The sequence below is a fragment of the Abramis brama genome, assembly GCF_963993115.1.
Source record: "Abramis brama genome assembly, chromosome: 10".
NCBI classification, from domain to species: Eukaryota; Metazoa; Chordata; class Actinopteri; order Cypriniformes; family Leuciscidae; genus Abramis; species Abramis brama.
This window is the reverse complement of record NC_139972.1, coordinates 7,014,191-7,029,716: the sequence shown is the minus strand read 5'-3', so window position 1 is coordinate 7,029,716 and position 15,526 is coordinate 7,014,191. Positions and strand designations below refer to the sequence as shown.

At 37.5% G+C, this 15,526-nt stretch overlaps 2 protein-coding genes across 3 annotated transcripts in view; both read right to left on the bottom strand.

The window, feature by feature from the left end:
• Positions 1 to 7,500, bottom strand: part of LOC311090801 (alpha-2-macroglobulin-like) — a 76,946-nt gene extending 69,446 nt beyond the window's left edge. The window contains exon 1 of one of the 2 annotated variants that reach the window (XM_084126337.1): positions 7,266 to 7,500. The gene's annotated coding sequence lies outside the window, so the exon portion shown is untranslated. The remainder of the gene's footprint in view (positions 1 to 7,265) is intronic. The other variant, XM_084126339.1, reaches the window with a different exon arrangement.
• A 5,336-nt stretch (positions 7,501 to 12,836) lies between these two features.
• LOC311091439 (uncharacterized protein) lies at positions 12,837 to 14,679 on the bottom strand. The gene is made up of 2 exons (XM_084127378.1): positions 14,483 to 14,679; positions 12,837 to 14,172 (listed from the first exon to the last, which is right to left on the bottom strand). Exons 1-2 carry the CDS (start codon positions 14,565 to 14,567, stop codon positions 13,022 to 13,024), a joined length of 1,236 nt encoding a protein of 411 aa, XP_083983504.1. The 5' UTR covers positions 14,568 to 14,679; the 3' UTR covers positions 12,837 to 13,021.
• Between the last annotated feature and the right edge of the window lie 847 nt (positions 14,680 to 15,526).

Sequence of the window (15,526 nt, the reverse complement as noted above, 5' to 3'; positions counted from 1 at the left end):
CACAGGGTGAAGTCAGTACATTAATTATGATTTGAGACAAATAAATGTACATTTAATATAAAACAATGTAAATGGCGCTCTGTGTCGCGGCAGGATTTTGAACAAGGTCCTGAGCCGTAGGCGCTGCGGACAGACGCTGAATGGCACCGCCGGTGTGTGTACACTCATGGAGAATAATGTATTTGCATTTTAAAGATGCAAAATACATTATCTGCATCTTTATTTGTATTATTTGCAAAGACGCGCTGCGCTTTTTTCGTCCGGTGTGTGACCCCCTTTACAGCCAGTCATGTAGCTAACAGAATCAAGTTTGATTGCGCCATATTGTTATCTAATGTTGGATTTAGGGCTGCACGATTCTTGCTAAAATGTGAATCACGATTTTTCTCCATGGGAATTGAGATCACGATTCTCTTACACGATTTTTTCAACCAAAATGTATTGCACTCAAGTACAAAAAAAAGAAAAACAACAACAAAAAAACAAAGGACATTCAGTATAATAAAGTGCAGGAGTAACAAAAATTGTCTCTTTTCTTTATTTTAGACCCCTTAAAGTGAATAATTTTAACTCATTCAGACCCTGTGTCCATTTCAATGGACATCACATGTCAGCCCCCCTTTTTTTAACTTCTGGAGCATTTCACCTAGTTTAAAGCCTGCAGTCCATGAGATTGGACGTTTGTCATCCAATCAAATGGCAGTAACACTCTGCATGGAGTAATTTAAAAAAAAAACACTACATTGAAGAGAAGCATGCCAGCACTTCACTCCAAACACAGAAGCAAGCAAGTATTTCATAGTTTGTATGTAAAATAGAAAGATTGAACTTATTAATTAAAGTTAAAAATCGATTGTAGAATTGCAAGTTTTGAATCAGGATTTTTTCAAATGTGTCTGTCCATTAGAATGGACAGTGGGTTCAAAAGCCTGTTACTGAAATCACATTCCAGTAACTGAAGTCCAGTAATGCTGATTGAAATTTCTTATATAAAAAATCTATAATCACAGTACAGATACATTTTTGAAACTTTTTCATATGCAGAATATATAGTTCTTGAAGTGTTTGAACATATAGCTGATGGAATATATATATCAGATGTTGACTTTATAGTGATGAGGAAGATGAAGATGTAAGAAAAATATCAGTAAAAATATCAGTAAAAAATAGTAAGTAAAATGACTAGCTCCCGGCCAAACGAACATACAAATTTGACTTAAATCTAAAGCGTAACTTGAATATGAATATTTTTCTTACACGAATGCAACGCTTCACTTCAGAAGGCCTTTATTTACCCCCCAGAGCCGCATGGAGCACTTTTATCATGGATGGACGCACTTTTATGGACTTTCAAAAAAAAAAACATTCACTGCCATTATAAAGCTTGGAAGCCAGGACATTTTTTAATATAACTCCGATTGTATTCTTCTGAAAGAAGAATGTCATATACATATAGGATGGCTTGAGGGTGAGTAAATCATGGGCCAATTTTAATTTTTGGGTGAAATATCCCTTTATAGGTATAGTACACTGAAAAATTATATTTGTCATCACTTACTCATCCTCATGTTGTTCCAAATCTGTATGAGTTTCTTTATTCTGCTGAACACGTCGGTAACTAGACAGTTGACAGTAGCTATTGACTTTCATAGTATTTTTTCCTACTATAGCCTATATTTTCCTAATAACTACATATTATATTATTATAATATAATATTATCATTATTAGTAATTATTTTGAAAATTATAATTTTTTTTAGCAGTAATGTATCAATATAGATATTACAGTACAATACGGTATAATTAATTACAGCAAAATCAGACCAAATTACGAAATACAGTAAAGTAAAAGTAAAAATACAGTAAAAATTTGGTATTTGGTAGTTTACAGTACTGATCTTGTGTACTGTAAAGTGAATTACATTACAGTTACTGGAAATCGAAATACAGTAATTTGCTGGCAACCGTGCTGCCATTAATGTACTGTAAAAATACAAGAAAATCATTTACAGAGAAATTGTTTCAAAGATGCACACAGGAAATTACTCTAACGTGAATGCATTGATTGATTCCCAGGTTTATTTTGTTATGAATAAACAAATGTGCAATCTATAAAGCAAAAACCTTACAATTAAAGTTGAAATGTTGTAATGTTCAAGTTTATGATCTAAAAAAAAGAAAGATGCACAAAGAAAATGACTCTAACATGACCATATTGATTGATTCTAAGATATTTAGTTTGTTACAAACAATGTGCAATCTGTAAAACAAAAACCTCAAAATTTAAGTTGAAATGGTATACTGTTGAAAAGTTTTTGACCTTGAGAAAAAGCTTTAAGTATATACCAACAATTTTTATGTTTATTATTTAATTTTATGTTGGTACATTTTTGTGAAGTACACCTGTTTTGACCTGACGTCCATTGAAATGGACAAAAAAAATTACAATTAAAGCCAAACATTTTTTGTATTTTTTTTATTTGGTCTCATTTATAGAAGCCTCATGAGCTAGGGAAATGTACTTTTATATTTTTCAGAAACTTGAAACATAATTCAGGTCTGAGTGGGTTAAAGCTTTATGTTGTTGAACATAAGAGAACATTAACATATAATAGCCTAAATAAAAATAACTAAATAGAACCTGTGCTTTTTGCTCCAATTGGCACAGAATGTACATAGTACTTACATCTACTGTGTTTATGGGAATACTCGACTTGTCGTTTTGAAATATTTCTGTGTTTATTTGGCCGTTTAGACGCGCAACCGGAGACAAACTGCTTGTCCGTGTTGCGCTCGGAGCGCGTGCACAGCATCCTGTCAGTATCAGTTCTCTTTCGCGACTTATCGCGCTTTTAATATTTATTTTCGATATAAAGCACATTCTGCTCTTTTCTTTCTCTTTCATCCATGATTTGTTATTAATAACTTTAAACAGAATCATCAACTGAAATCTGCGCGGATTATCAAAAATACGACACATTTATAGGACATAAAATTGTCTCTGCGCAAAAGTAAAAGGAGTAAGTGAAAGTAAAAGGACAGCAAAGCACCCATTTCAATAAAAGGATATATTAAAGTTTATATAGCCTACTGTGGCGAGCAGGACGAGGCCGAGGGCCGTGAGAGAGCGGCATGAGGCCGGTGGCGTGATTACTCTGATGAGCGACACCTGCGAGACGCACCGGTCTCGAATCTCTCACGGAGGAGCGGAAGCATAAAGGAGGAGCGACGACAGTGAAGAGCGAGAGAGGACAGGCCTGATTTTATGTTGTGTTTTGTTTCTGTTTTGTGTGGCCAGCAGTCGTCCGTGAGGGGCTGCTGGCTTTTACTTTTATTTTGTATTTGGTTTATTTTTATCATTAAAATGTTAAATGTTCGCCGGTTCCCGCCTCCTTCTTCCCATAACTGTTGAACCTCGTTACATTGGTGCCGAAACCCGGGAAGAAGGAGGAACGCGCTGTCAAAGAGCCCTCGCCGCTGTGGGGAATCCGCGGTGCCATCGAGCATGGTGAGCAGAGTCCGTCGCCATGGACGCTCGAGGCGGTGCGCTGGAGTGAGTTGCCGGGGGGACGGTCAAGCTCGCTGCTGGCCGCCTGGGTGCTGGAGGGACGGCTGCCGTCCGTGAGGGAGAGGAGGAGTCGCCGCCGTTCGCCGTGGGCCGGAGCCTGCTGTCGTCCGCCATGATGGGGAGGAGCAGGGAACAGGGGATTCCTGCCGTCTGCCCGTATCCGAAGGAGCCGTCGCCGTCCAACAGGCGGCGGAGTCGTCTCGTGCCGTCCACCGAGGGCTATCCAGCGCCACCGCCAGGCACCGCGGAGAAGATCGCCCAGCTGGTGCAGGGCCAGATGGCAGCGCGTTGTGGGAACCGGACTAATATTTTTTTTTTTTTTTTTCTCCTCTCTCCCCTCTCTCGTCTCTGTCGCTCCTCATGCTTCCGTCTCCTTTTCTCTCGCCTCGTCTGTCCATACCCCCAGGTACCGCAGCCGCCGTGTTCGGTCTCCCCGGAGGAGGGGGAGGGGGGGGGAGTAGAGCGCAGTCTCGTGGGTACCCCCCGGCCTGCGAGGGGCGATGGGGGTATGTGGCGAGCAGGACGAGGCCGAGGGCCGTGAGAGAGCGGCATGAGGCCGGTGGCGTGATTACTCTGATGAGCGACACCTGCGAGACGCACCGGTCTCGAATCTCTCACGGAGGAGCGGAAGCATAAAGGAGGAGCGACGACAGTGAAGAGCGAGAGAGGACAGGCCTGATTTTATGTTGTGTTTTGTTTCTGTTTTGTGTGGCCAGCAGTCGTCCGTGAGGGGCTGCTGGCTTTTACTTTCATTTTGTATTTGGTTTATTTTTATCATTAAAATGTTGAATGTTCGCCGGTTCCCGCCTCCTTCTTCCCATAACTGTTGAACCTCGTTACACCTACTTTTACATTTTCGCTGCTGTTCTAAAATGGTTTTCGCCATCACCTTAAACAAGCTGCAGCTGCTTGAATCCAGTGCAGGAGCTGTAACTATTAGATTACCACAGAAACGTAAGCGGTTAGTTGATTGCTGTGGTGACTCGTGACCAGAGGCAGACAGAGTACACAGCTTCATTACTTGAGTAAAAGTACAGATACCCCTTGTTAAATTTTACTCAAGTACAAGTAAAAGTACTACAGTCAGATGTCTACTTAAGTAAAAGTACTAAAGTACTTGTTTTTAAAAGTACTTGAGTATCATGAGTACAAGAGTACATTTTCTAAATATTGCATTACTACTGCCACAGTGCTTACATTGGTAAACACAGCAAACACTTGAAGCGAAAACTATCATTAACTTGTTCAGAAAAATGAAATAGTCTGGCGAGGTGGGGCGAAACAATGGATGAAGACGCAGCAGGTCCATCCCGGGAGTATTTTTTTCCCAGGATGGTAGGGGAAGACTCATGAATATTCATTAGGGAAGTCATCCCTGATTGATCTGATGACCTACCCCTAACCCCACCCCTAAACCTACCTGTCACTGGGGTTAAGACATTGTTTCTTCATCCATTGTTTCGTCCATGGTTTCGTCTCTTATCTAAATCTGACCATGGAGTTGACTTTGGCGGAAAGCTGAAGGTGATTGCTGATAGGCTGTCCCAATCAGTGGCGCCTGCACAATACAATCACATTTGAGAGGGAAACAACAAATTGAGGGTTTCCGAGATGTTTCTTTTTTCCTTTTTTTTTTTTAGAAGAAGTAACGGGTACTCACAGTTATGGATAGAAATGTAGTGGAGTAAAGAGTACAATATTTGCCTCTCAAATGTACTTGAGTAAAGTCATGAGTACTCCCCAAAAATGATACTCGAGTAAAGTACAGATCCCTCAAAATTGTACTTAAGTACTGTACTCAAGTAAATGTACTCCGTTACTGTCCGGCTCTGCTCGTGACACTCGCGAACAGCACTGAACACGCACTTTTGCCGGTACAACTTGAATATTATTATTATCATACACTTTTCATTAACTTTGGTAGGCTGTACAACAAGGGAATTGTAATTGGCTGCTTTTTCTGCTGAGATCTGAATGCAGGGAAATACACGGAAGTGAATCGCCATCATTAAGAAATGAGATCGCATTATGTTTGAATCGAGATCGTGATTTTTTTTTCGATTAATCGTGCAGCCCTAGTTGGATTCTTCAGTAAAAGAACGGGCGTGGAGTGATAAGTGGAAAATGAGTGCCGCAGCGAGCGAGGAAATCGTTGATAAAACAGGGAAAGTCAGCTCACCAGTATGGCAGTTTTTGGGATTTTATGACCGTAGTCAGACCAATGTCCTCTGCAAATTATGCAAGACCGTCGTCGGTTTCTCTATGTTTATATTTAACACTTTGCACTATTTTATTACACTTTATTAAGCATTTCTTTCATTTTTGCACCTTAATGTTAGGAGATAATTGTTAAGTGTACATTGTGATTTTAGACTTATGTTTACGTTTTAATTATTTAAATGTTTGCCATGGTTGTGTTGATATTTCTGCCTCTATAACTGAGGGGATTATAATCAGAGGAAGGTTAAGTTTAAAATAAAAATGTTTAAGTGTAATATATTTTTCACCTGGTCCTTATTTTAAATAGGTCATAAAAAATATCAATAATTATTGATATCGACCGATATGAAACACTTATATCGCGATACAGTTTTAAGCCATATCGCCCAGCCCTAATTTAGGAGGGCTCTTATTTTGTAATACAACATCAGAATGTCCTGAAACTGTGCAGGTGACACAGTGAGAAGGTGTACTCTACATCTAAGGGTGAAATTGGGCTGTGTTAACTAGGATTTTTTTTAAAAATGATTTTCTGAATGTATAGACTCAACAGCGTATTTATGAATTTTGGAGGGCTCTTATTTTGTAATACAACATCAGAATGTCCTGAAACTGTGCATGTGACACGTTGAGAAGGTATACTCTCCATCTAAGGGTGAAATTGGGCTGTGTTAACTAGGATTTTTTTTAAAAATGATTTTCTGAATGTATAGACTCAACAGCGTATTTATGAATTTTGGAGGGCTCTTATTTTGTAATACAACATCAGAATGTCCTGAAACTGTGCAGGTGACACGGTGAGAAGGTGTACTCTGTGTAAACTAGGATTTTTTAAAATATGATTTTCTTAATGTATAGATATTACAGTATATTATTATTTTAGGATGGATGGATGGATAGATATAAAATTATAGTGGTAATTATAAATAGATAGATAATTATAGAAATAGATAGATAGATAGATAGATAGATAGATAGATAGATAGATAGACAAAAAGAAAGAATAAATTAATGTGAAATAGCCTTCGCCGGAAGATCAATTGTTTTCAATCCAGATGACGGCCTGACGGTCTTACCGTAATAGCTAGTTTATGCGCAAACAGCGAAATATAGCGGCGGCTAGTTTGACAGTACACTTCGGGTGGCGGCTGGCTTGACCGCAGTCATTTAGGCTCGAGATAACTCCAGTCCAGTAGCAAATGTACATTTAACTCGCTTAAACTTTATCATCAAATTACAATCAACACATAAAACACTTCAGAAGCATTCCTAAACTCTTTTCACATGAGTATTTTCTCTCATTTCGCTTCAAATTCACATATTTGTCACTCGTTTGTAATCTGATATTTGACTCATTACTACTGCATGCGTAAGAACAAAACTAACAGTCTTTCTCAGTAACTTACCAAATATATACATGTTTGAAACACAGTTTTTAACATCAGTTTCGACCAGTTTTAGAATCGTTTTTGCTCACCTGTAGAATGATAAATGAAACGCTGTGAGACAGGAGTACTGGCTGTAAGCTCCGGCAAAGTTTAATCAGAGAATGTCTAATATGGCCGTAGACGAGAGGCATCCAGCTGCAGCCCCGCAGACTCACTTCTTGCTAGACACCAGTGGCTGGACACCAGTGGATGGACAGCAGACGTCATTTCCGTATCGTCATTAGGCTTGTTTGAGATGCGCCTAGCCTCGCCTGAAATGTGTGCGAGAGTAGGCGGCTGCAGTGAGGGGAGGAGTGAAAAAAGCGCAGGCAAGACGGACAGTTCTCTCTTCTCGCAATGGATCTGACACCTGTGAGATCAAAGATGGATATCGCGGGATTCACGATATTCACGCTCGTGCACGGTGTTGCTAATAAACTGGATGTAATTTAAGTTCTGTTGCTTTTATATTAAAATAAATAAAATGAACAAGACACCCAAAGTACTTGTTATTTAATTCCATTCCAAATACATGTTTATCAATATTTTTTTCTTTAATACAGACATATGTGTTTTTATTTATTTTATTTTTTTATAAAAATTCAATTGCATAACCCAAAGAGATCGCACTGTCAGATAGTTTGGGAATATTCACACATAAAATATACACATAAAACATGATATTAGAGTTTTAAATTCAAACATTTTAAAAGAGAACAATACATCACAGTTGTTTAAACCAATGAGCATTAAGCTGTGTCGTCAGCAAGTCGTTTCCCATCATGCTTTTGATCAGCGCAGTCAGTGGAGAGCAACTGCGCTCGGCTGCAGAATCCGACACATCCGCCTTGCGATCGCGAGAGATTTTTGACATACGTCAGCATGACATCAGAGCAAGGCGGACCGCACTCGGACACATTTCTAACCGGCATGCATCTCGCGCTGATCACCGGTGATCGATTCTGCGCAGATTTTGCTCATCTCAAACAAGCCTATTCACTTTTCAAATTGACGTCATTTCCGTATCGTCATTCACTTTTCAAATTTGACGCGCCATGCAGATGTCAGCGGTAAGAAAAAATAATAAACTGTCGATGATTTATAGGTCATGTCAGAATTCAAATGCACAAACTAGCTAGTTAAAAAAAATCGTCTTGTTTTCAAGGTACTGTGTCGTGTTTTTTTTAAAGGTATTAGTGAACTCTGTTGTGCCTCAATTCTAGAGCTAGGTTGCTACTTTTCCAATTAAATCGTTCTTTGAGTGGTATGATTTAATATTGTAAATACGTTTTTTTTCACTTAGATGTGTGAAGATTGTACCATTTGTACCATGTGTAATTTCCAATAAATATTGCAAAACCATGAAGTGTTAATTTGATCTGGATTGTTTGGTAAATTGTCTGATCATGTGAATCTAGTATATTTTAAAAACAGAAGTGGTTACATTTACAAAAAAAATAAGAATTGAATATCCAAATGGGCAAGGCAAAAAACTGTGGTCAATTAACATGTACAAGTCTGTTGTATTGACAAAACGTTATAGTCCATTGATCTAGGCTGAATTTAAGTCACAAAAAAATAGTGATATGATCTGAACAATATATATTTTCAAGGTGGTTCTTGTGAATGCAGTTTGCATGAATTATTGATGTTATAATATTAAGTATATTATTGAGAATTGTTTTATGTAAAGAGATATGATAAAGATCATATTTCAATTTGCACACAGCTTTTATATTATATATTTTAAGTCATAAAAGTAAAATGACAATACAGAAAAGACGTGTGCAAGTAAGCCTGCAAAGAATGCTGTCTATCCACTGGTGAAAACAGAAAATAAATATGCTGTCTATCCATAGGTGAAAATATAAAATAAATATATGTCAATCCAGAGGTGAAAATATAAAATAAATATATGTCTATCCAGAGGTGAAAATAAAAAATAAAAATACTGTCCATCCAGAGGTGAGAACTAAATATGCTGTCTATCCAGAGGTGAAAATATAAAATAAATATATGTCAATCCAGAGGTGAAAATAGGAAATAAAATTGCTGTCCATCCAGCGGTGAAACCGGAAATTAGCGGCGAAACGGAAATGACGGAGAAAATGGAAATGACGTAGGCTGTCTATCCACTGGTGTCCAGCCACTGGTGTCTAGCCAGAGGTGAGTCTGCGGGGCTGGAGAAGACGGGCTCTGGTTTAATCAACTCTGAAGCATCCGGTGTAGTGACTTAGTTCAACAGCGCTAAACGCCCTCTACAGGAGATAATAATAACAGAAACATTTTCTTTACCCACAACAAAGAATGTAACGATGAATTTACCCATCAATAAACGAATGTTGAAGGCATCATTTATGAACAATACAACATTTTAAAGGGGTGTCCTTTTTTCCCTCTTTTATTTTAACATATATACATACATTTTTCAACCTACTACAAGGACAAAATAAATATTCTACAGCATGAGGACCTACAATGGATATAAAATGCCCTCTTAACAAGCTGAAAGAACTTGATTATAGAATTCTTCATAATTACTATAACTGTAACTCTTTTCTTTCTAATTTCAAGACATCTCTTCACATTCTGTAACTCTAAACTTGAAACAATATCTCACTTGTTTTTTGAATGACATTATGCAAAGTATCTTAATTGGCTTATTTTCTCAGCTTAAAACAAAAAATGTTTATTTTTGAAACGACAAATATACTGTTTTTGATTTGGGATTTGGGGACTTAAAGATTAGGATGGCAAAATAAGGGATATCCATTCACGTATATATAATAAGGGATATCCAGAGACACATTATTTTTATTATAAATGATTCATAAAAAATTATTAAAGAAATTAATAATAACATTAATTAGGCTATAATATATTAATCGTAATCAAGTGTGAAGCTCCATCCGGCAAATGTAAGGCGTTTGTCTTGTGTGAATACATGTGCTTGATAAGATGTGGTTTTTGTATAAAACTTTTTCCACACTGACGGCAAGCGAATGGTTTTTCTCCAGTGTGAATTCTTGTGTGTTTTTTCAGATTGTCCTTATGTGCAAAACCAACTCCACACTGAGTACAGTAGTACGGCTTCTCTCCCGTATGAATTCGCTCGTGCACTTTCAGGTTTCCAGACTGAGCAAAACTCTTGTCACAATATGAGCACTTGTAAGGTTTTTCTCCAGTATGAATTACTTGGTGCCGTTTCAGTTGGGCGACTGTAGTAAAGCTCATCCCACAATCACAGCACACATGATCTCTCACTTCATTGTGTGTTTTCTGGTGCAGTTTAAAACTGATCAGCCATGAAAAACTCTTTCCACAGAGAGAACACACATAAGGCCTCTCATCTGAATGAACTTTTAGGTGTGATTTTAGATGTGATGATAAAATGAACTTTTTACCACACTGATCACAGTTAAATGCTTTTTCTCCTGAGTGACAGAGAAGATGTTTACTGAGACCTGATGTACGAGTGAAAATTTTTCCACACTGAGTGCATGGATACGGTTTCTCTCCAGTGTGAATTTTCATGTGTCTTTTAAGGTTTCCTTTTTGTCTGAGACTCTTTCCACACTCAGAGCAGGTGTGCAGCTTTTTGGCTTTTGTTCCTTGAGTTGTGAAGGTACGACTTTCCTCCGCTTCATTCAGGTCTTGTCTTTGCTGTTTCACTTCCGTCTGGTCTAAAATAAAAAAAATATTGTGGTTAAAATCAGTTCAAGTGAACTCTGATGATTTAACAGAAGAAAGCAACAGAGATCAGGGCCCGTATCCCTAAAGATTCTGAGAATCCTCTCAGAGAGCTCCTGACTTAACCTAAAAATTCCTTGCCAGGAGTTTTAGCTTAGAAGTGATTCCAGAACATTTTCAGTGAACTCTGAGCAAGGAATGGATGGAAAATCCTATCTTAGTGAGGAGGTGTGGTTGACCCCGTTGCTAGGTATGAGTCATCATTTCAAAAGCCGTGATTGGTTGATCCTACAAGTTTGATGAAAATGAACTTTTGGTGATATGAGCAAAGATGTACCCTCAAATCAATAAACATAATTATACACTCTAATCTTATGCAGACTGTAATTGTAAATAATATTTCACATTGAAGAAAATATCTGGAAAATGAATAGTAAGCTGTAGGGGTTATAGCCTAACATTAGAATCTAAAATATGTGAAAACTTAAGCTCATTACACCCTGTTCAAATAATGATTCGTGTCTTATTTGCTCATATTAATATCCTAGCTGGCATATTTTGTACTTTCACTCCCATATGGACCCCATTGAAAACAAGATGGCCTATCTCAAGGGGCTGTCCTTAATGAAGTAGTAATTGCATCTCTAAGGAGATCCACCACAAACATGATTCCTGCACGATCCAATCTGTAGCGTCTCAATAATTCCCTGTCATCCAGTGTTTGCAGGACATCTCTCCTGCCTCCTCTGTTGGCCATTTTGTGCAGCTGCTTAGGGGAACTCCTAAGCCACTAAAAGTCCTCTTCCCTGCTCTTAGCAGATCTCGCCTTAGGAGCCCTTTTAAGCGCTAGGAATCTTGAGGAATAGCTTTTATATTAACTGGGATTTTCGTGTCACTTTTAGGGGAAATTCTAAGAAAACGTCATGACTCTGAGAATTTTCTTAGAATTTGGCCGCTAGGAGCCACTTTTTGCACAAAAATTCTTTAGGGATACGGGCCCAGGTATCAGATCTTTGATGCGCCAAGGTTTAGGTCAGTCATTTACTTGTTCATACAATTAAAATGTGTTTAACAACTTCTTTACAATATTATAATGCATTTTGCATCTATATACTGCTTATTATTTCACAGTAACCCAATCTGTTTTACTGAAGCTTTGTTAGTGTTTCTCAGCAGTCAACAATGAAGAATCAAGAATAAACCAACCTATTTGTTCCTCAGTATCTTCATGTTTTATTCTGGATGGTTCTGGGTCACTCATGTCTTCAATCACCACTTTAATAATCTCCATCTTTAACATAATACGGCACACAGAATTCAGCTGTTTCTGCTTGGATTTCTCCTGTTATTTCTTCTCAGGACCATCTTCTTCTTTTACGTTTTATGAGTTTGTAAACCACTTTAACGTGCATTTGCGCCACCTATTGGAGTGTAGTATTGAGTTTGGTAAAAGGGAATTTTGTAATTCTGGCCTGATTTTAATGTAAGTGCATTATATACTTTAAATTTCTTCAAGGCATTATAAATGTAAATCTAAAGCAGAGGCATTACTCCATATTAAACTTAAAATAATACTGAAGAAACCCTGAAACATATGCTAACAATTAAAAACAATACAGACTTGTGCAATATAGCAGACTGTGGCAATTGTTGGTATATCTTTGTGGGTCCAGTGGATGTACACGTGAAATTCGTGTTACAACCATCCACATTTGGTCGGCCATGAGATTTCAAGTTTTTTATATATGTATATATTGAAGTGAAAGTTTGGAGTAAATTTAAAAAATCAAAGTAAAAAGGGAAATATGCTGATTCAGATTACACGTTTTGTCATTTAACTTGGATTAAAATGGTCACAAATGAAACAATAAAACAGTGTTTGTTGAATAGGCTATCAATTTTTTATATATATATTTGCACAAACAACTTAACGCAGCAGACAAGATGTTTTATTTCTTATTTCATGTACAATCAGAACACTATATAGTACACATTGATAGACTAACAACAGATGGCTTTAATTTATCCTGGACATACAAATCCCAGCACACAAGCAAGCCTGACAGAATTTGCAATAAAAATACTTTATTTACCCTAATTTAGATAACCTCTGCGTTCAAACCCCAGAAATGTGAAAAGGGTCAATTTCAGCAACTTCTAAGATGGGAGAAACTGCTTTTTCTGGGAGTAAAGAAACCTCCTGATTGGGTGAAACTCTTCCCATACAAGCAGTGGTACGGTCTCTCGACAGTCTTTGGTGGTTGCAATGAAGTCGCTCGTGTTTTTTCAAGGTTCCTGACCGAGTGAAACTTTTGTCACAATGTGTACACGTAAAAGGTCTTTCTCCAGAGTGAACACGCAGATGACAGCTAAGACTTGATTTATGTGCGAAACCCTTTCCACACTGAGGACAGGAGTATGATTTCTCTCCAGGACAAACACGTAAGTGTATCTTAAGTTTGTATTCAGTTGTGAAGCTCCATCCACACTGAGGGCAAACGTAAGGCTTTTGATTAGTATGAGTACTCATGTGCTTGATAAGATGTGGTTTTTGTATGAAGCTTTTTCCACACTGATGGCAAGCAAACGGCTTTTCTCCGGTGTGAATTTTTGTGTGTTTCTTCAGACTGTCTTTACGTGCAAAACCAACTCCACACTGAGTGCACTGGTACGGCTTCTCTCCAGTATGAAGTCGCTCATGCACTTTCAGGTTCCCAGACACAGTGTAACTCTTGTCACAATATGAGCACTTGTAAGGTCTTTCTCCAGTATGAATTCGTTGGTGCTGTTTCAGATGGTCATCTCTAGTAAAGCTCATCCCACACTCACAACATATATAATCTCTCACTTCATCATGTGTTTTCTGGTGCAGTTTAAAACAGTCCAGCCGTGAAAAACTCTTTCCACAGAGAGAACACACATAAGGCCTCTCATCTGAATGAACTTTCAGGTGTGATTTTAGATGTGATGACGAAATGAACTTTCTACCACACTGATCACAGTTATATGGTTTTTCTCCAGAGTGAAGGTGCAGATGATTCCTGAGACCTGATGCTTGAGTAAAACTCTTTCCACACTGAGGGCATGGATACGGTTTCTCTCCAGTGTGAACTCTTATGTGTTTGTTAAGGTTTCTTTTTTGTGTGAAACTCTTTCCACACTCAGAGCAGGAGTGCAGCTTTTTGGCTTTTGATCCTTGAGTTGTGAAGGAACGACTTTCCTCCACTTCATTCAGGTCTTGTCTTTGCTGTTTCACTTCCATCCAGTCTAAGATACAAATATTATGTGGTTAAAAATCAGTTCAAGTGAAATCTGATTTAACAGAAGTAAGCCAACAGAGATCAGGTATTGGATCTGTGATGCGTCAAAGTTTAGTTCTGTCATTCATTTTGTTAATACAATTAAAATGTTTTTGACAATTTCTATACAAGATTATGATCATATAAATGAATTTTCTGTGTCATTTATCATCTATAAACTGCTTATTATTATATCACAGCCACCCCAATCTGTTGAACTTGAAGCTTTATTAATGTTTAATAAAGTCAACAATGAAGAATCAAGAATGGACACCAACCTATTTGTTCCTCAGTATCTTCATGTTTTATTCTGGATGTTTCTGGATCATTCATGTCTTCAATCTCCACTTTAATAATCTCCATCTTTATTATAGTACGGCACACAGAATTCAGCTGTTTCTGCTTGGATTTCTCCAGTTATTTCTTCTCAGAACGACCATCTTCTTCTTTAACGTTTTATGATAGTTTGTAAACTGCTTTAAGGTGCATTTGCGCCACCTATTGGAGTGTAGTATTGAGTTTGGAAAAATTCTGGCTTGCTGATTTTGATATAAGTGCATTATATAGTTTACATTTCTTCAAGGCATTATGTAAGAGAATTTAAGGCATTCATGCATATTTAGACTTAAAATAATACTGAAACATATGCTAACAATTATAAACAATACAGACGTGCAACTAGTAGACTGTGGCAAATGTTGGCCCAGTCAGTGGATGTACGTATAAGCCATGATAAGTTAAAGTTTGAAAATAATGATATATTGGTAACACTTTACAATACGGGTGCACTAATATGCATTAATTAATGCTTAACTAATGCACAGATAATCATGTGTTAGTGTATGACTCATGAAGAACAAAACCATTAATTAATTATTACTGCATCAGCAACTAATAAAGATTCTAAATGATTAATAGATTAAGTAATATATGAATTCTTATTAATTAAATGTGTCATAATGTATTAATTCCTTAGTAACATTTTATTAACTAATAGTGTAAATTAATGCATTAATTACAATGGGTTGAAGTCATGTACTTCAACTACGAATTGTCTGCTTTAATTAATCATTAGCTAATGATTTGCAAATGTATCATTATGGTATGACTTTACTTGTTGAGGCACATGACCCTCTCACAGAGGGATGATCAACTGTCGATATAAAGTGAGTTTGGAGTAAAAGCATGTTATTAAATGTTGTCTGTTGTTGGACAAGAGGTTCATAAATGCTTCTCATGTTTTGGAAAGATGTTTGACACGTGTTGTTTTTTCAAATGCACGTTATAAGTGACTCAAACTCACAGTGCTTTCAGACAGAGCA

What these genes read in the sequence shown, in the direction of transcription:
- LOC311091439 (XM_084127378.1), bottom strand. Translation starts at nt 14,567, where the DNA reads ATGGAGATTATTAAAGTGGAGATTGAAGACATGAATGATCCAGAAACA. An exon ending in AGATACTGAGGAACAAATAG is followed by an intron (nt 14,173 to 14,482) that starts GTTGGTGTCCAT and finishes TTTGTATCTTAG; the next exon opens with ACTGGATGGAAGTGAAACAG.